The sequence below is a fragment of the Phalacrocorax aristotelis genome, chromosome 9, assembly GCF_949628215.1.
Source record: "Phalacrocorax aristotelis chromosome 9, bGulAri2.1, whole genome shotgun sequence".
NCBI classification, from domain to species: Eukaryota; Metazoa; Chordata; class Aves; order Suliformes; family Phalacrocoracidae; genus Phalacrocorax; species Phalacrocorax aristotelis.
In genome coordinates this window covers 24830776-24851575 of record NC_134284.1, presented here as the reverse complement: position 1 = coordinate 24851575, position 20800 = coordinate 24830776, and the positions used below count along the sequence as shown (strand labels likewise).

At 42.6% G+C, this 20800-nt stretch overlaps 1 protein-coding gene across 2 annotated transcripts; it reads left to right on the top strand.

Moving 5' to 3' along the window:
• Positions 1-5123: 5123 nt before the first annotated feature.
• On the top strand, positions 5124-14410 carry SLC25A29 (solute carrier family 25 member 29). Of its 2 annotated transcripts, none has more exons than XM_075103908.1 (4): positions 5124-5230; positions 6843-6886; positions 11452-11535; positions 12050-14410. In XM_075103908.1, the coding sequence occupies exons 1-4, from the start codon at positions 5197-5199 to the stop codon at positions 12791-12793; spliced, it is 906 nt and encodes a 301-aa protein (XP_074960009.1). In that variant the 5' UTR covers positions 5124-5196; the 3' UTR covers positions 12794-14410. The 2 variants fall into 2 exon arrangements, with proteins under 2 accessions (XP_074960009.1, XP_074960010.1); XM_075103909.1 differs by having other exon boundaries at positions 5139-5230; positions 6843-8910.
• Positions 14411-20800: the final 6390 nt, after the last annotated feature.

Genomic DNA, 20800 nt, shown 5'->3' with positions numbered 1-20800 from the left:
CAATGAGTACAAGTGGGGCAGTGAATACAAGAGTGTTTAAGAAAACAATGAAAATGGACTTGAATCCACACAAAGGTACCCAGTGAATTTGCCTGGAGAAGAAGCTTTTTCAGACACTGGGTGTTTCCACAGAGGAGCTTACCTTCTACACTTTTCTTATGTACTTAACATTGTGTCCCAATATTCCTCTCATGTCACCATTCAGATTTATTTTTTGCTGCTTGATATGGTCAGTTTGCTAGTATAAATGTAATGTTCACACAGTTGCATGCACATGGTCTAAATGCCACCTAGGTTCACATCATAAACAAATCACAGAGAAAAAGCTGCTGCCCTGAAGAGTCTTTGAAGCGTGATTCAGGGAGCCCAAGTAGGTGCTAGGAAGGAAAAACTCAAAATCAAGTCCCAGCTCAAAATAAAAAGAGAAACTGATGAATTTTTCTGGGTGACGTGATGAGTACCAAAGTTGTGATGGTGCAGCAGTGTTTTACCTTAGAAGATAAGGAAAGGGCTGAGACCAGAAGGCTGTATGAAAGGAAATCTGCCTGCCAGGTAGTCGCAGCACTGCCGAAGCCCTGGTGAAGCTCTGGGGAGCAAAGGGGAGAGCCTCCCATCCACCACTCTCCACATTCTAGTGGGACATGTCTACTGGGACATGGCCAGTTATTGATGCCAAATTCACAAGCAAACAGAAAGATTTTGAAACACCTGAGTCAACAATGTGTATTTTATTGCATGCCGTTGCCACCAGAATTTCTACAAGTTTATCACAACTCCATATTTCTGTTCCTTTCCTACTTCACTCTGCTTTTGCCCTTTCTGTTTGTGTTTCATTTACCAACAGTGTTAATTCTGCCCCTCTGCTTCTTTACTCTCCTCCTTATTCTGTTCCCCCCTGCTACTCTCCCAGTTCCCTTTGCTGGGTTTCCATTCCGGCTAACTTTCTCCCAGATCTTCCCTGGGTGCCATCAAGGGCAGCAGGTGGCCAGCAGTCACTTCTGGCCACAAGAACGAGGGGGACCTTCTCTCCTATCTCACCCCTCCAGCATCACCTGCAAGGCCTCTTCCACCTGAACTGTCACCATTCAGACCTAAATGACAATGGGACAAAGGGAAGAGGGTCTTTGAAGGTTGACATTAAATTATAACTTCAACCTTTTCTCTCAGACATGTAGCAGTGCTGCTGCTGTACATGCTGGTAGGTCCTATATGTTTGCCAAGCTGCCATCAGCTCTTTCTTTTCTGCTTTATCTTTCTGATGAGCCCACTTTTCATCATCCAGCAGGAAAATTAAATGCTCCCAAAGCTGAAGAAAGCAGGGAAAGCGCAGCCCCTCACTCTGGCTCTCTAGGGGATGCATCCCAGCCAGTTGTAAGTTATTTTTGGATCCGCCTTAGCAGAATAAAAGGAAAGGCGGTCACAGCTGAGCTGAATCTATGGAGCCTGAAGGGCACAAGTGCTCCCAACAGGCATCTGAGTCACGCTCCAAGCTGGAGGCATCACACATCAACAAAGCGGACACAAGATCAGACGTAGCTTTTGAACTGTCTAGAAAAAAAGCCTGAATGAAGAGGAGAACCAGTAAATCTGGGTTTCCTTGAGCATCAGGTTAGCTCTCCAAAACTGTATCTGTACTGCACACATAAGGCCCTGGATCAATAGGCAAAATGTAACAGGCCTAAGTAATATTATGAAATTGTAAGAGCTATATGACCTCCTTCCCTTTGTCACCAAGCTCCTATGGTAGCCACACACAAATATAACCACCTATATTGACTCACTGTCCCCTCCACATACAAGCTTAATAAACTCTGCTACATTCACACAATGTTGCCTCACAAGTGTAACTTGAACTGAAAACAAAACAAAACCCCAAGCAAGAAAAAAATGAACAAAAGGGAAACTCCCCAGTGGGGCCAAAGTCATGCTCATTCCTTAGTGACCCAACCCTTCAGATCTCAGACTTTATATCAACGAGCCCTTGATGTTCTCTGTGCTAATTTATAAAGCACCCCTCTGCCCCCTTTGAAGTACATGCCTGCTGCAGTGGGGTTTGGTAGCACTGAGTAAAGCTGAATAGGAGCAGTTCAAGCATGCAGGAACAAGACAGGCCTTTGCAGATTGCAGCAACCTGGGAGGGGCTGCAACAGTAAGATCAGAATTAACTGATCTTGACAAACTGGAAAAACAATTGGGAAAAAGCAATTTAGCATGGACAGCTAGGAATGACTGTGTAGAATGAAACTGTGCAAGTACAAGACAGGGAACACCGTAGCACACAGCTGATCTACTGCAAAGGGTCTGGGGCACATCATGTGTCACAGGCTGCCCAAAAGTCAATGATATCACGTTATGTTACGTAATTGTATGTTATGTTAATTTATGCTATGCTAATATGTTATGTTATGTTATGTTATGTTATGTTATGTTATGTTAAGTTATGTTATGTTATGTTATGTTATGTTATGTTATGTTATGTTATGTTATGTTATGTTATGTTATGTTATGACTCTTGCCTGTATCTGGTCTCATATTCAGAAATAAGAACAAGAGTGCTGTCTGCAAACACCCTATGTAATCTCCCATTAGTCACCCAGCCAAGGGCCTCAGGGGTCAGTTCAAGGAATTCCAGGTCAGCTGAAGAAAGGCGGGGGTAAAAAGAATCAGTGATCAAAAGATAAAAATCAATATAATTCAGAGAAGAAAAGACTAAGATTTGAAACTGACTTCAGATAATGTAAAAGATGCCTGCAAAGAGAGAGGAAATTGTTTTCCCTGTCTGTTGTGGGGGAACATTAAAACTACAATGCAGGTGGAGAAGGTAATTTCTCTGAGGCAGATTGCCTGGGAGATCAGAGGATTTGAATAACAGATTAAAACCACCTTGGCCAGGAATGTTTTAGACCAAGCTGGTCCTTCCAAGGGTTGTGCTAGAAGACAGATGCATGTAAAATTTGGACTTTCCCCTGCAGAGCTGTGTGCATGATCGCAATTCCTCTTGCACATGCCTACACAAGCAGACAAGATTCCCAGAAAGACACTTCCACCTCTACCTGGAGAAAATGTTTAGGGAAAAAGGACCGATCGGGGCTTCTTGTCTGATTTCAAGGACTGACTGCAGCTGTACGGGTTTGGCATGGTCTAAGGTCCCCATTAGGATGTAGAATGGTGTGTAATATAGCAGGACTGGGCAAAGCCGTTGGTGCCGCGGCAAAGGGCAAGGCCAGCCCACCTACCTGCTCTCTAACACCAGCTGGTTCTCCCCAGGTGGGACAGGCATGTGCTCAGTGAATCCAAAGCTTCCTGGAGACACCGGAGTGGTTGATTTGGTTTGACAGTGTGTGGAGATGAGAAGGAACACAACTGAGTGTTGGGCTGGAAGAAGATAATAGGGAAGGTCAGGGATTCATTGAATGCTTTGCATTTCCATCTTATCTGCTTATTAATAGTAATGATGGTCCAAGTGCTGCTAAATCTGGAACAGGTTCTCAGGATTTGTTCTGCAGTAGTAGTTTCAGACCTCTTTGGAAACGTCTTTGTTCATTTGTTTGTTGTTTTCTTTGTTCAGAAGGTTAAAGCTAGCTTCATTTTTAATATGCTACTCCACTGCAAGGTTTTATTGGTTTTGTACTGAGCTGCTACACGTAGAAACACACTGCCATTCCATGGAAAGCAATGCAAAAAAAAAAAAAAAAAAAAAGAAAGAAAAAAAGAGAAAGATAAAAATCCAGCTGCTCTGCAGGCCCTGAAGAGATTGTGTTACTCTAAACAAAGATCGAATAGGCTACTTATTGTTCTAGGCCACTGGTATTCCCCTTTCCCAGACATTGCCCGCAGAAATAACAAGCAGCTTAACCAGGGCTCCCTTTTGAAACTGCCAAAAGCTTAAGTTTCCATTATAAAGGCTCTGGCATCAGGGCACCTTGAAGCAAGGAAATGTTAGTAGGAAAGTGGAGTTAATACAAAATGAGAAAAGCCTGCGGGGAGGGGAGAAGTCCTTTCTGCAGGGTGAAGCACAGCAGCAACGTGTAAGACTGAGATCCAGTGCCCTGCCAAGCCCCATGGGCAGCAGGCTACTGATTTGTGGCCTTTCGTTGATTTGTTGACCACCAGAGGTAGGGTCTCATCCCCCCACTTGCAGCTGAGCCACGGGGGCAGCAGTTAGCACAGAGCCCACATCTGTTGGCACAACCCTTTCTTTCTTCTCTGGGACAACACTGTGTGGGGGAATCTGGTTACAGAACCACAGAATGGTTTGGGCTGGAAGGGATCTTTAAAGATCATCTAGTCCAAGCCCCCTGCCATGGCCACAGACATCTTTCACTAGATCAGGTTGCTCAGAGCCCAGCCCAACGTGGGCTTCATCACTTCCAGGGATGGGGCATCCATAGCTTCTCTGGGCAGCCTGTTCCCGTGTCTCACCACCCTCGTCATAAAAAACGTATTCCTTATAGCTAATCTAGTTACTCCTTGTTCTATCACTACAGGCCCTGGTAAAAGTTCTCCCTCCATCTTCATAAACCCCCTTTATATACTGAAAGGCCACAATAACGTCTCCCTAGAACCTTCTCTTCTCCAGGCTACACAATGCCAACACCCTCAGCCTTTTTTCATAGGAGAGGTGTTACAGGCATTTCACCCCTATTAAAGGGAGGCACCCCCAAAGTCCTCACGCAGGGTTTCCAACCACCAGCGCCCAGGGGCACCTCCCCCAGAAAGTGAGATGCCCCCGGACGGCCTCCCTGGACCACCCAAAACAACTCCGGGGTGAACTGATGCTCCAGATGCAGGAGGGGTGCTCCGCCCCCGCTCCCCGACCCTCCCCAGCCTCCAAAATTTCTTTCTGCCTTTACTTATGGTTAATTCTTGAGATGCAGGAAAAAAGAGAGGGGTTTGGGGGGGCGGAGCCGTGGAAGGGGCGCCCAGCTCCAGCCCCCCCTCCATCCCCGGTAGTCCCATCCCCGTCCCGCCCTCTGCCGGGAACCGCCCCGAGGCGGCCGCCAGTGGCTGTGGGCGACGGGGGGGAGTTGTCCCGTTGCCCGCCCCTTCGGAGGCGCGGCCGGCCCCTCTCCGGGGCGGGGGGGGCCGGGAGGGGGGGCCGGGCGGTAGAAAGGGCGGGCGGCGCGGCGGGCGGCGGCAGTGCGCGGAGCGGCATCGCGCAAGGGCCGGGCCCCGCCGGGGACGGAGGGTGCCAGCATGGCTCTGGATTTCCTTGCGGGATGCGTGGGCGGTGAGGAGCGGGGGGGAGGCTGCAAAAAGAGGGGAAAGAAAAAAAAATGAAAAAATGTTTAAAAAGGGGGGAGAGGAAAAATGGAGGAAAGGAAAAGTGGGGGGAATTAAAAGAGGAAAAAGAAAAGGAAGGCGGAAAAAGGAAAAGGGGGAGAGGAGAAAAGGAAAGGGAGGGAAAAGGGGGAAAGATAGGAAAAAAGCGGGGGGGAAGAGGGGGGCTGGAAGGGAGAGCTGGGCGCGGCGCTTTTATTTCGGGAGCGGCGAATTGCTTTGGGGAGGGGGCGGTGAGAGCGGCCGCCCCGCTGCAGGTGGGGCCGGGGGAAGGTCCCGGGGGGTTCCCGTGGCGGCGGCGGGGCGTGCCGCCCCCCCCCCCCCCCCCCCCCCGCGGCCGTGCCGCAGCGCCGGGGCTTGCCCGAGGGGGCTGGCGCGGGGGGGACTCTCGGGGTTAGCGAGGGGGCAGCGGCGCGCTCGGGAGCCCCTCTGACCTGAAAATATTTATAGCAGAGAGCATTAACGTGAAGAGGAAGAGACGTATGCCCGTCTTGCTCTTCCTTGTGCATCTGCTTATGGCCTTCCTTCTTCTATTTTTAGCAGCTGTTAAATTGTGTTCAGGAGGTCTATGCTCACATCTTTTCAGTTATTTGCATTTGCTATTCTCCTTGCCAACCTGGCAAAGAGATTTTTTTTTTTCCTTCAGCTTCTGACTTCACCCTAGTGCCCCCTGCTTGCCGGGGATCCCGCGTGCCCAGTTGTGCCACTGGTCTTTTCAGTCTGAACACGGTACACATCGCTATATTTGTGGCTTGGATTATCTTGCTGCTGTGCTGGCCATGAACAACCTGGACGACTCCATCCTAGAGTGGGCTTTGTATTCCTGCTATGCCCTTCCGGGGAGAGGGAAAGATACTCTTTTCCTGGAAATGCAAGGAGGAGTACTGAAGCACTTGCAGTTCTTGCTGTCAGTGGTCATAAGTGGATTAAACTTCCAGTTTTGGTCCAAGAAGCGGGGGATCCCTTGCTTCAACTATACTTGTGTTTTTCAGTGCAAGATGCCTGTAGTCAGATCAGTATAACTAATAGGCCTGCATGTAACTTCTAAAAAACCATTTGATGCTGGAATAAAGCAAAGGTTTTTGGTAATGCATAGTCCTTCTGCAGCTGCTACCATCACATCTGGAAAGGCTGCGGGCAGAGAGCAAGAATCTTCTTCTGCCTTTAGAGAAGATTCCAGGTTTTCTCCTGTCTCCACAGAGTGGCACGTCCATGAAATATTTTGCTTTGGAGGAAACCGGCAATCTCTGCCCAATGGACTTGCCTTGGGCTGAGGCCAGGAATCGCCGCTGAATATCCCATGTGATGTGGCACACTCTGTAATCACACACCTCGACCCCTGCCTGGGGCTCAGAAGCCTGATGGGAGTGTAAAAGCACCTATACTGGCCTGAAGGACTGAGCTGTGGATCTCTCACCTTCTGACTTGATAGGACGTTCTTTAGCTGGCCTGCCAGCAACGCTGCGCACTTACACCTCAGGCTGGTGGTTGTGCTTGGGCAACTAGCCCCAGACCCAGGAAGAAATCCATGACTCATAACCATGGCATTTGTTTTGTTTCAGGTGCTGCTGGAGTGCTGGTGGGACACCCATTTGACACTGTTAAGGTGGGTTGATTATGAAATAACTTTGTCTCTAGTGAAGTTTTTTCAAGGAGTGGGGGAGGAAAAAATAATAATCCCCAGACACTGTAGGAGCACAAATCTCTGCTGGAAAGCTTGGAACAAGCCTCCTCAACCACTGTTAATAGATTTGCAGTCTCCGGCTCTTCAGAAATGAAAAAAAAAATAAAAAAATTTATATGACTCAACCCAGTAACACAGCAAACGTTGGCCTAAGCTACAGGTTCATCAGTGCAGTAACATCATTGTATTTGAAAATACAATCTTCCATTTAACTTAATTTTTTTCTAAGCTTGCTTCTCTGCAGCTGTTCCTCACTAACTGCTAAAACTGCCTCTCCCTGCATTTGTAACTCAAACCTACTTTGTTACTAGGTTGAAAATGTGTGTTTTGTTTCCCCCGAAGCTCTGCTACTTACTCCTCAAGCATTAATTTGTTACAATAGCCAAAGGGTGCAAGTGGATAAAAATCCACAGCATGAAGCTTGTCTGGGGCCTTTTTTCTCCCTTTAAGTATTAAATATTTTTACAACTTTACAAGTTAAAATTGATTTTCTGATTGTTGCTTAGCTGTATGTATTATGCATGCTAAAGATAGCTAAAGCCTTTTCAAAGATAAGATTTGAAATCTCCTGGAGGGTCCTTCAGCCAGAACTCCCAGAGGTCCAAGCCTATTTTCCAGAATGGGATGACAACTTAAGTGACTTTTTGGCAGCTTTCTCCAAAGTCTCACAGTGGAAGAATAAAAGGGATGCTAATATATTCCCTACTAAACTAATACACCAGATCACTAGACTGCACCAGAGAGCACGCCACCTGCTACAGCTATATTTGGAATACCTCTACCTTGCTGAATTTAGATATGCAAAGGACTGATAGTGTTCCCGAGGTCACCACCATATTCTGTATTTGAGCACGTGGTTCATTCAATACAGATTTTCCTAGCTAGTGGATATTAGTCCTTGCCAGTCAAGTGCAAGGTGCTCAAACAGTAAGACTGTATGTTGTTCAGAGCGTGGTCGACTTTACTGTTAAGTAATTGGGCATGTATTTTCAGGAATGGTATTGTCCAGACTTGCATGGGGGTTTTTATGGTGGTACAGAGCCAGCTGTCTCTTTCTCTCACTCCCATCCTGCCACATTTTACATGCTTAACTTAAGGTGATGGGTCATTTCACTGAAGCCAGCAAAACTACTAAAATTCTATGCTCAAAGTTAAGCATGTATGGGGATTTTTTCTGGTTTTTAAAGCAGAAGAGCTTGTAGTGCATGAAACTAAACACTTAAGTGTATGCATAACTGGGGCTCCCATGCTAGTTCCAGCAGAGGAAATAATGCAAAATAGATGTGTTGGGTTTAGAAAAAGCATCTTCCTTTACCATAGAGTAAACAGTTTCTTTCTGGATGATGTGAAATGTTTTATGAAATCCAGTGTGGCAAACTGTATTTTCATACCCATTAGAATGTATATAAGCATTTATCTAATTTTTATTAGAGAAAATACTAATATTTGTGTTATTAGCTGGCACAGTCACCACTGTATATGATAAAACTAACACTTTGGAAAAAAAGACATTGCATAACTTGTGTGTGTTAAGAATTAACCCTTTTTATAGTTCTGCAGTGTTAAAAGCTAGCTGGTAGTCACCTCAGACCGTAAGTTTTTAATATAACTGAACAATGGGAAAGCTGCTTAGATAAGCCAGAATTTTACTTCTGCCTTGGCTGTTAAGCTCTTTTTTGGCCAGTGATCATGTTCACAAAGCGGGGAGGGGGCTGGTGGGACACACAGGGAGAGATTAAGCTGGTGAAGTCGCCCTGCCAAACCCACAGCTGAGCTGATCTCAGAACTGGCAAACTCCTTATCCCTGGTTTGTTGATGTAATGTATAAAATTGCTTTTTTGCTTTTAACTGCCTTTACTTTCTGAGCTAGGGGCTGTCTTCATTAACAGCAAAAGTGTTACTTTGTTGTAGATGACAGATAAGCCTCATCACGGGAGAGTTACCTAGTAAGTATAGCCCAGGTGAACACTTCTGTTTCTCTCAGTCTTAATTTATTCCCAAATGTATTAGTTCAAATAAAGATCTAAAAGACTTATGAAGCTTTTTCCCTTTAGTTTTAAACTGATGTGTCCCTCTTCTACAGCTATGGCATGGAGGGAGCGGGGTTTAAATATCCCTTTTTTTTTTTTTTTTTAATGTAAAGTCTTACTCTGAATCTTCTTTCTGGCATGCATCTCTGGCTATACACACTTCCACACACAGTGGCTCTAAAACAGAACCTCAGGCACACTGTTGTGAAGGTCTTGCCCACTACATATCCTTGGAGGACATTTTCTTGCTCAAACACTTCTAAATCACTTACTTTGCACGTTATTAAATATTTGGACTGTTTTGGGGTGTGGTAGTTCAGAGTTATTTTTAGTCTTGAGTAACTTTATGCAAGTCTTTAGTGATGTGAAATTATAGTGTGTTTACTATTTGACCTAAAACCCTAGTAACAGTAGTTTCAAATAAAAAGGAAGCAAGAATATTGTGCAACAAATACAATAGAGGGTTAAACTTTGCACAAGTCATTCTTCCCATAGTTGTACATGCTAAGAAAGAGCTTGCCTAATATGGCATTAATATCCATAAAGTTTCATACACATGCATTGCCTGACCAGGCAGGTTGCTAGTGGGGGTATCCCTATGTGGTCATCCCTTGCTCAAATAAGAGATCTGTCTTTTGTTCCTAGACCTGGAGTGCCAGTACTTAACTTTCTAAATATTTTATTCTACAACAAAGCCTAATTGGTCAATACTTGACAAATTATTTAGACAAAAATAGCGGTAGCTGTATGCCACTAGGGAATACAACCTATATAGAATATGACTAATTCTAAACTACTGAAGACAAGCATATAGAGAAGTCAAAGTAAGAATTCTGCAATTCTCCCATGCCCATACATGTGGAAGCCCCCTGACTTCACAGCTAGGGTTTGAAATATTACCAATAAACAGTAAATAGAATAAACCCTTCATTTTGTGCAATTCTGACACCTTGTTAAGGTTTATGTTGCTTGTGGGTCTGCTGCTTGAGCAGTTTTAACAATCTGCCTGCCCTCCAAACATCACTTTGAGTAACAAAGGAATTATTTTCTTGGAATCCCACCATAAGCCTATTTTTAACTCTGAGAAGTTTTAAATCGCTGTTCCATCTTGGAAGACCTGAGGTGATCTCAGCCTCCCAGTACAGCTAGCATACTAAAAAAACCACAGAGAACTAAAGTTTTGATTTACAAAGCATAAAATGACATGTTGTAGAATAGAACAAATACTGAAACTGTAAGTAATTTATTCTTTGCCTTAAAGAAAGCTAACCTGTATATAGAATTCTGACAAACCATGTCCCAGATCCTTTTCTAGACCCACATCATCTTACAGGTCTCTCACTGTTGTGCTGATGTGTTTATCACTCTTTGCCTAAAGTAACAATAAATATTTTAAAGTCAGGAATCTTTCACACAGACCTGATAATATTTTCTTTTGTTCACAGTAAGAGTCTTGAGGTTTTTTGCCCTGGAGTTGCAGCAGCAGCATTAAATGGTTGATAAGCATCTTCTCTGAGAAATGTTGCAGCCCTCCATGCTGGAGATCAAAGACAGATTTTTAACTTCCCCAATCCAGTGAAACCAATTTACTGAGTTTATTGCAGCATACAGCTTTCTGTGAACTAGGTAGCCTTGAGGCTTTTTTTTGTTTTAAGTGTGCTGAGGATAAATTAGCAGGAAAACACAGAATTGGACATTCCCATTAAAGGTTAAAACACACCTAGGAAAAGGGCCAGTTACAGTAGCAGCTACCTGTCCGGCAGAACATACCTCTTCAGTTAGTTGGTTACTAACATTAAAGGTTTGAAACAGCCACACCCTCACAAATTGTGTTCAGCAGATTAAAAAAAATAGACTAAAATTGAAACGGACAAGTGGCTTTTTATTCCTTTCTTTATGCAAAGTAAGACATCTTAAGAGTCACTTCCCAGCTACCCTCTGAAAAAAATCATATCTCAGTGAAGGGTACCACGTCTGGTAGCCAGAAACACCGTGGGTGGTGTTGTTGAAAGTTTCCATCCTTTTCAAAATTATCCTTATTTCATGCTTGACTTGTAAATATATTTTTATAAAATTCTGTCATGTTTGTGCAGATATTTGCTAGTGTGAACAGAAGTATTCTTGGCAGCTAAGAAAGTACTTGTTGTAGCCAGTACTGGAAAACTTCAATCTAAAAATCTAGACAACAGTGTACCCTACTGTACTTCCACATACTGTTTTTCTAATATTCACAAGAAGTTAATAATCCTCCTCCCTTCATGTTTTCACCCCCCAAAATTATCTTTAAACAACTTAGAGTTATTTTGAGATTATTTTGTCACATATGGCATTCCAGTCTACAGGCTGTGCTTTTGCATATACATTACTATAGCAAATCTCCATAGATGTACAAGACACTAACTTACCAATTAGGCTGTTCTTGACATGCAAATCAGTATCTCATACAACTTTTTATAGGTTCGTCTACAAGTTCAAAATGTAGAGAAACCTCTCTACCGTGGGACCTTCCATTGCTTTCAGTCCATCATCAAGCAAGAATCTGTAAGTACAAAATTAATGCTTTGCCTATTTTGTATCCTCATGTATTCTGTATAGGAAGGGCGGGAAAGCTGTTAAAAAACCTCCTACAATTATTGAAGATCAAGAGATAAACATACTCTGAACATCTCCTGACCAAAGGGCAGATAGCGTAGGCAGAAGTTTGCCAGAAACTTCAGGAAGATGATCACTAAGTTGGAAGTTGGTATTTTGAAGTTAGCTTTTTAAATAATGAGTTACTTAAAAAATAAAGTATAAAAATTTACCAGAAAACTTTTCTCTGGATGAACTAAGATTATTTTCTGGATGTGTTCAACTATATATTCGTACTGCTAAAAACATCTAGATGTTTGTGTGTGTCCTAGGCAGTGATGAAATTATTACTTCATATGGTGCTGATCATCTGGCCACTGTTAGAAAGTCAGGGCACAAGGGAGAGCCGGAAAGGCCACGTTCTGCAGTTTCAGGTTAGCAACACCACTGTTAAAAAAGGGGTTTTCCTTCCTTCTTCCATTAGGCTTTCGGACTCTATAAAGGTATTGGGTCACCAATGATGGGACTTACCTTCATTAATGCGCTTGTGTTCGGCGTACAAGGAAACACACTTCGTGCTCTTGGAAAAGACACTCCTCTAAACCAGTTCCTTGCAGGGTCAGCAGCAGGGGCAATCCAGTGCATCATCTGCTGTCCCATGGAATTAGCAAAGACAAGAATGCAGCTTCAAGGAACAGGTGAATACAAACTAAAAATGAAGAACTACAAAAATTCTCTGGATTGTTTGATCAAAATCTATCGAAAGGAAGGGCTGAGGGGTATCAACAGGGGCATGGTCTCTACGTTCATAAGAGAGACTCCAAGCTTTGGCTTTTACTTCCTGACCTATGACTGCATGACCAGGTATTTAGGCTGTGAAGCTGAAGACAGTTACGTTATTCCCAAACTGCTGTTTTCGGGGGGGATGTCAGGAATTGTGTCCTGGCTCTCCACCTATCCTGTGGATGTGATCAAATCCCGGCTTCAGGCTGACGGAGTTGGAGGCGTTACACAATACAAGGGCATTTGGGACTGTGTGCGAAAGAGTTACCACGAAGAAGGCTGGAGGGTGTTCACAAGAGGTCTTACTTCCACACTTCTCCGTGCTTTTCCTGTCAACGCAGCTACCTTTGCTACTGTCACTGTGTTCCTAATGTATATGAAGTCAGAAGACAACCTTCGTGAATGTGAACCAGGTCCAGTAATCCAGCAGCCTTCCAGTCTGTGAACATTATGTTTGTTGTCCTGATCCAAAGCCTGTCTGGTTGGGTGTTTTCAAACGTAAACACCTGACCTGCACAAGTGGTGCAAATATATGCTATCTGTATAAAGAATTCCTAAATGTGTCAAATTAGGATTTCATCTCATTACTTGTATGAACAGTATATTGCCTTATTAAGGACTTCATATCTAGTAGTATCCAAGTAAGATGGGGACCTGCCTTTAGAAAGTACTGTACAGTTACTGTTGTGGCTCCAGAAGAGGATCTGGAGAATGTCGTACCAGAAATCAGGTTTTCTTCCACTCATGTTCTGAATGACTGAGTTGAGTCAAATGCAGAAGTGCTTTCAGAAAATATTTCTTTTTGTATGTGACAGGAGTTAGTATAGTCCTCCAAGGTGAAGTAGGGGAAAGAAATTGAATGTTGGAGGCATTTTGCAGGTAACCCTGAACTGTTTAAGACATGGACTAGCATTCAGCTAGCCATGTGATTTTCTTTTCCTCTGCTTTTGTATGTCAGTGGTTTTAGTAGCAACTTTGTTTATACTGGTTTGCTAGGGGGGGGAAAAAGAAGTTGTTCCTAAGCTACTCCCGTACCTTTCAGCTTTGAATAAATATCTTAAGCACAAAGTTAGCATCTGCACTCATATGCACTTGTTCCTTTAAATCTCAAGGCTTGTAAGGATTTAGGGAAACTCAAATCGACTAAGTTGATATTACTTGCCTTTGCTTCTATTTCACATTTGGTGGGTGCACGGATCATATTGACTAGATTCGGCCCAATTAGACTTTGTTCTCTGAAATTAATGCAACTTTGCACTGCTTCTCCCAACACGCACCATAGCAGCCAATGATGTACAGAAGTCAAAGTCCTGCCTGTGGTATTGCACAAAATGTTCATGGGTGCAATGTTAGCTTAGCAGCTTGAAGTACTGTAGAATTACGTACATGTTTAGTACTGGAGGTTTCACACCTTTCCAGAAAATAGGGGTGTAAGTGTCTGAAATGGTTGGTATTCAATACGCTTGCATTATGAATTTAACCAATACTGATTTTTATGTATTAAGTTACAGTGCTACTGGAAAGAAGACTGAAAAGGGTTTTGGAGAATTTTCTTCTTGTTAATCCGCTGTGATTTTTTTTTTTAGCATTCTGTTCACGAGGGATTGTGTTAGTCAAAGAGCTATAAACAGTTATTTAAGATTTGGAATAAGAACTACACATATTTGGCACAAAGAACCAGGAGGAAGGAGCGCGTGTGTGAGGAGTGTTCTAAAATGTATCGAACTAGTTCAGTAAGTACAACTTGTTACACTTTCGGATGGGACAAGTGCAATATGTGGTTAATTTATATGAATTTTCTAAAGAAACCTTATTTCATAGCATTTTGCACTGTAATAAACTATGCTGGAGAAGCCTGTAAAACTGGTATGTCTCTTTATACCTTGGAGGTATGTTGGATATTTTAGTGCCTACTTGCACTGAGATTCAAATTGAATGTTAAATCTGTCTACTAAGCTGCATCTGCACAACTCACAGCACAGACCATTTACACCTTTGTACAGTAGTCTGTAATTATTGTATATAAAATGAGGGAATAAATTTTTAAAAAATTTCTACTTTGGTTCTTCAAAGCTTCTTATGTTTTACTGAGACGCTTCCTTGTGTTACATCTAGCTTGCAAGAGGGTGGGCTTTTGCCTGAAGAAACTTGTTCCTCATCCGCCTTCCGTGCACCGCCAGGAAGGACAGTGCCTGTGCTCTGGCTTAGAGTGTATCAATCAGTTCACTGAAGCAAAGAACGGAAGCTGCCTGAGCTCGCTTCTTCAAATGATCTTTCCACTGAGTACCTCACTTAAAGATATTACAGGTACACTAAGAGAACAATCACGCTTTTAGAGCCAGAGAGCTGGCAGCACGCTGGAACCCTTCATATTCTGCATTTATTTGGTTTAAGCAGTGCTGATCAGCACCAAGGCTGTATGATTGCAGAAGACAAGTTTAGGGTCCCTGCGGAGCCACATCAGAATCCAGTACCAGGTCTGCCAACAGCACTGCTCATACCTGAATCAGAGTATCGCTTGGCTCCAAGATGCACAAGTCTAGCAAAAACGCTTTGCATGCTGTAGTTTTTTGGTTTTAGACAGCACAACTACTCCAAAGAGCAATATTCCAAATAACGAGCCACCCAGGAAATGCAGGACAACGTGTGTTATGACCTATGAAAAAAAGACCTCTCACAACTGACGAGAGGTTATTCCTGGTACTGGCTCCACTAATCCATCTTAAAGGGTAGATGTGACTGAAAGAAACCCTGCCAAGCACCAGTTTGCTAGATCAGAAAAGGGAAAGGCCACCACTTCAACAGAAACCCACATTTCTGTGACCAAGTGCAGTTCCAGTCACGTACCTTGTGTTCTCAGCAGGAGCAATGACATTGAACTATGGCACAGAAACAAAAACTTGGAATAAGGAAACAGCAGCTCTCTGAAAGACAGTAGCATCATTAAAACAGAAAGGGCTACACAAAGTTTTACTCACAGTATTTACTAAACCACTTTCTCCAGAAATTCATCCATCTGGAACTTCAGAGAAATGATCAGTAGCAGACACTGGAGGTTACTCAACACACCTAACAGGAGGCTAAAAGCCAGTTTTCAGCTTAGTCTAACATCACTGGCTTGAAATCTGCATGACTTCTAACTATTTAGTCAAGCTAGACAATAGCCTCAGCCTCTTTAAGCATGATTCAGTTCCTTCCTGCCAGATTTTTGGTATGCCAGCCAATTTAGCCAGGACAGACAGGACTATATTCTGCCTCCCCAGATCCTCCTTCCCACAAGCATCATCAAGCATCCTGATACTGGGTAGGACACGCTCTATTAATACCCCAACAACTGAAGGGAGTAAGAAAAACTCACTGAAAGTAAAACTCACATACTATCAAGTCCCCATGTTCTACTCTTTCTTATAAACCACCCTACTACTGGATGGGTCATACCAGTGTTACAGGTTGCAGCCACAAACGCGCTCAATTAGCACAAGAGGAAAAAAGCACCCAGGTACAACCCTTCCAAGTTTTAAAGGACTTTTACTGTAATAACTACTGGGGTGAAATTCAGTTCATTTATCATGTCTGCAACTGTAACATGACAGATCTGGGGTGTTTTTTTTGTTTGTTTGTTTGGGTTTTTTTGTCCTCTCTTCCTTGCCTTCCTCTGCATATGGCTTTTTTACAGTTCACATGAAAATGTAGCATGACATTCAAGGGATGAAGACCTGCTCATTGCAGGTGCAGGACAGGTAGCATACTGGGCAAGTTACTAAGACACAAGTATAGAAAGTTGACCTTGCAGAGAAGAGATGTGTTTGTTCTTTGAAATTAAATATATTTACTATTATGTTGGAAAACAGGTGTTAACAGCTGTTGGTAGCCAGACTTTTGATCTGTGGATAGTTAAAGAACAACTTAAAGCCCAGAATTGTGCCAAACACCACTAGATTAGCAGAAGGTGCACTTAAACCCTCCTTCTGCCAGAAAAACAGCCAGAGAAAATAGAAGCTTACCCACGGCAACCTGCCGTATCAAACACCACAGCCACAGAGACAGCTGAAGGATTTAAGGGACCATGTGGCTCCGGGAGCCACAACCAGAGAGCAGGAAACCAGAGAACTTCCTGGGCCAAACCTAGTGGAGGTAGGCTTTGGAATAATGAGGAAGTAAACTGCTTCCATCAATGTTCAGGCATTTATATATGTTCATGGGCAGTGGGGGAGGAAAGCAGAGGAAAATAAACCACTTCCATCCTCCCGGTGCAATTATTTTGCAATTTTTGTACTAGTGTTGTCCCCACTAATAACAAAAATGGTTATCACTAACAAAAAAAAAGCAACATAATATGCACCATAAAACATATCATAAACAGGAAAAGCTTCTCTACTAATAGTTTATTACCAGTTTTAACTGATTTGACCCAGAATGTGATTTTAAGCTATACAGTTTCATCCATAAATAAATTGAAAGCAACCAAGCCAAGATCTGCAGTGTAAAATAACACCCTATACATTGATATAATTGAAAGAAAGGCCAGTTCTAATGTCCACAAAACATTCTTCACATTTATAAAACTTTATATCTAACACAGTTAAATTGCTTCTTGGTATCATTCACTATTATTACTTACACTTTATTATGACTACTTTTTCCTACTGGAACATCCCGTGGTTTTTTTTTTTTACGAACAGTAAAATAGTTTTACTATTTCAACCATATTCATGTGTCAATTGATAAAATACTAAAATCACAATGAAGCTTGACCTCATGGTCTGCACTGTTTGCTAAATGTATCAAAATAGGAAGAATTGTTGCTAGAGAAATTTGACCTGGCTAGACTAAAATTGGTATGAAAGAAAATAGTATTGTTTTTCTAGGGCGTGATCTAGTTGTCTTAAGCAGAGATTTATCCTAGATCAGGTACACTCAAGTGTTGCAATCAACCAGGCCACATACCTTCTTCCTTGTGCACGGATGTATTTTCACTTAAGGAAGAATCTACAACAGGTAGTTTTCAAACAGGCTAGTAATAAAGTTCAAGCTTCATAACTGCAATTGAAGGAGGTAAACGTCAAAATAACTCTTACCCCTGATTTCCTCCAGGCAAATAACTGCTTCCCTGCCAGTTCATAACTGAGAGCCTACACTTTCATTTCACAGTCTGGAAAAAATTGAGATTAAATACCCTATCCCATGCAAGAGGAAAGAATTTAAAAAAAAAAAAAACCACACCCTATTTTATATGGAAAACCTGAAGACCTGCCATAGTATTACTCCTTGCAATCCATTTCCAAACCATAAACCTCTGTATGCCCTTTCAAGCTAAGGGAGACATTGGATTCATATAAACCCATTGGAGGTTCAGTCACAGCACCAGTTAAGATTGAAGAGTGAAGGAGTCCATGTCCAAAGGCCAAATCTTCTGTTTTGCTGGGAAAAGAGAGATGTGTTGGAAAGTAAGTCAAAACATGAGCTGCGTGATGCCCCACGTGCAAGGCAGTCAAACTCTGAAACCCAACGCTGCAACTGGCAATGTTGGCAAGGTCCTTAGCAAGCATCTTGCTGCTCTGAAGGACACCCAACCTTATGAGCCCTTAAATCATCAACACACAATCACAAACACTAACTAACAAGGCGGGGTTTTCTACAGATTTGTCTTGCAATTCATTTCTGAGATGAGCTTTAGCTGAAGTACAGTAGGACATACCCACTCACCAAGCTTTTTCGTGTACGGATTTGCTCCTGTTTAACAAGGAGACCATCTTATGCCTCAGTCTTTATCTACTCTATGATTTATCTCAAAAATATACCCGTTATTCACAAACAACATCCCCCTGAAATACACCTTTACTGTGGGCCTGCTCCAGAGAGAGAACCAGTTTATTGAGGCCTTTGCTTCCCTGAAGAGCAGCAATGCAGGACTCTGATCCAACATCTGTCCTGCAGCCTCTGCCATGGCCTTGCAAACATTACGAGCAACACACTGAAGGAAAGTCAAATGGTGAGGCCCTACCTGACTCAGGTGAGCATAGACTTTTTAGGAAGCCACCGCTGGAGTGAAGCATTGGTGTTTTACATGTCTGTCAGCTAACCAAAATAGCCACTTATAGTTGAAAGTACATTCATTAACACTGCACATGATTAGATTTGCACATTTAAGATATCTGATATTTAAGATCAGATTAATATCAGATATTGGATGTATGGATCCCCTAAAAATATACAATCCATGTCACACTCAGTTTTTATTTATTCTTTTTTTTTCCGTTGCTTTGCTATGCTTTTTATGAATGCACAAGTACACTTCCGGCTCTCAGAAATCAGCAGAGAGTTGTACTCATTCATCAGCACTGGTGTGTGAGACACTTGCTTTTTGACACTGGCACGTTCCACATCTGGCAGGGTCTACACACAGGACACCCTACACACACTTGACCTCAGAGGGGCACCCTGACACTCTGCTGTCCTGCCTGCTGGTCACGCTGTACAAACTGGTAGTTCACTGCCATCTCCTGGCAAACTACCATTCAAGAGTATCTGTACAGACTGAAATAAAGCATTGGCAGAGATGCTACCTAGTATCAGCCTGATTAGAGAGAAATTACACTTAAACCTACAAGAGCACTTAATAAAAAGCGGTGGCAAGAGAAGCATCCAAAAGTCCTGCAAGGACCACACAGACTCTCTGTCCCTTTCCCTCCCTCCCAAAATTGACCACATTTCTACAGAACTTCAGGCTTGCTCGTGAAGAGAGGTTCCAGTTTATTCAGGAACCCAGTGAGAAGAGCAGCTCACAACAGCTATTATGTCCACACCTGAATACACAATAGAAGGAATGGTATCCAACCAGCATCTGATCTTAAAGCCTTTCTGTTAGAAAAAACAAATAACGGAAGACTTAAAAACCTGAAACTGGAGTTGTTTAAACAAGATGCTGAAAGTGATTTTTCTCTTTTGCCTACAGCAAAATGTGTTTGTCTGCTACTTTAGAGAAAGCCAAGACCCAAAAAGGTCACATGAAGACTTCTACAGTATCTGATGTGCTTTCTCCAAAAGGAAATTCAGTTTCTCCAGACTACTACTTCCAGAGAAATGAAGGAACTGAAAAAAAAATTCTAAGCACAATCGCCTCAGTAATATAGGATGATTATGAGTACACATAAACTTGCTTAAGCTGGTTTAATTTAGACAGAGAGAATGAAATCAAATAAGTGACCACTAATTAAATTATACCTTATAAAATGAAGGCAGTAGCCACTCAGGTGGCATTTAAGCATTGCTGTAAAGCCATCTTCTCACTGTTAGCCTTTTGCAACTTGAAACTAGGTCAATTCATATAATCAGAATGAATATTGAGTCTCTCCCATTCTTTTGCCCTGGGACTGCCAAATCAGACTGATATAAGAAATTTTTTCACTCTTCCCAAAGAATGTGCTACTTTTTAATTACTCCATTTACATAGCTACATCAACTGCTACGTAAATCTATCTATACTAGATCCAAATCCAACTTCTGTTTTTATTCCTGCCTGCAAGATATACACCCAGCACCCAGTTTTGAAATCCAGCACTAATGCTGAAGTTTAAGAACTTTTGATTTCTCCATAGGTTTAAAGCCATGCAGGAACATTAGTGTTGTTACTAAGATGTCAAAGCTTAATGCTGACAGTAACATTATTTATTTTCCTCATCTTCTCAAGCCACTGTAACAGACTTAAGAAAGGTGCCATGCAGATGAAAAACTTACTATGCCAGTATCGTCACTATAGAACAACTGGATCAACCAACTGCAGTAAGAGCTACCATTTCACTCAGACTTCCTGGGCTGGTTTGTCCACTTCTTCAAGAAGAACTGGCAGGGGGAAAGGATTTCCGTGTGCCTTTAAAACTATATTACTGCTGACAATCTAGGTTAGAATGTGTTTAGTATTTGGCTTTGTTGACTGACAATTTGTGACCACTGGGGGGGAGGGGGCAGGGGGGAAATATAAAATCGCACCACCTCAATTCAACAGTGAACCCCTTCAAAAAGAAGGTAACGGAAGTCAAGTACAAGCAAGTACAGCCGACGTCCTGGTGGAAAGGAAGTTCTCAGTTCCATTTTGCTAAGGATTTTTTCATTTAGCATTTCAAATCTGTACCTGGGCTCCTCCTACACCCTTTTCAAGAAAAACAATCTCCAGAAATACTAGTTACTTAAGTTCAGTTTGTCCTGTATTTAAAGCAGGACCTACTGCTACCAGCAAACCACAGACACAGTCAGTTCTACCTTTTAAAAAGTGGTCCGAGTCCAAAAGACACACAGCTACAGAATTTGTCTCCTTCTACTCTGACAGCGAGAGAACCAGATGAAGCAATATGAAACGATCAAACGAGCAGTAGAACAGGCATGATGAGTAAGCACTTTTGCCAGCTTTAAAACCACTGGCTCTATTTCCCCCACCCCTCAGACTCTCCTCTCC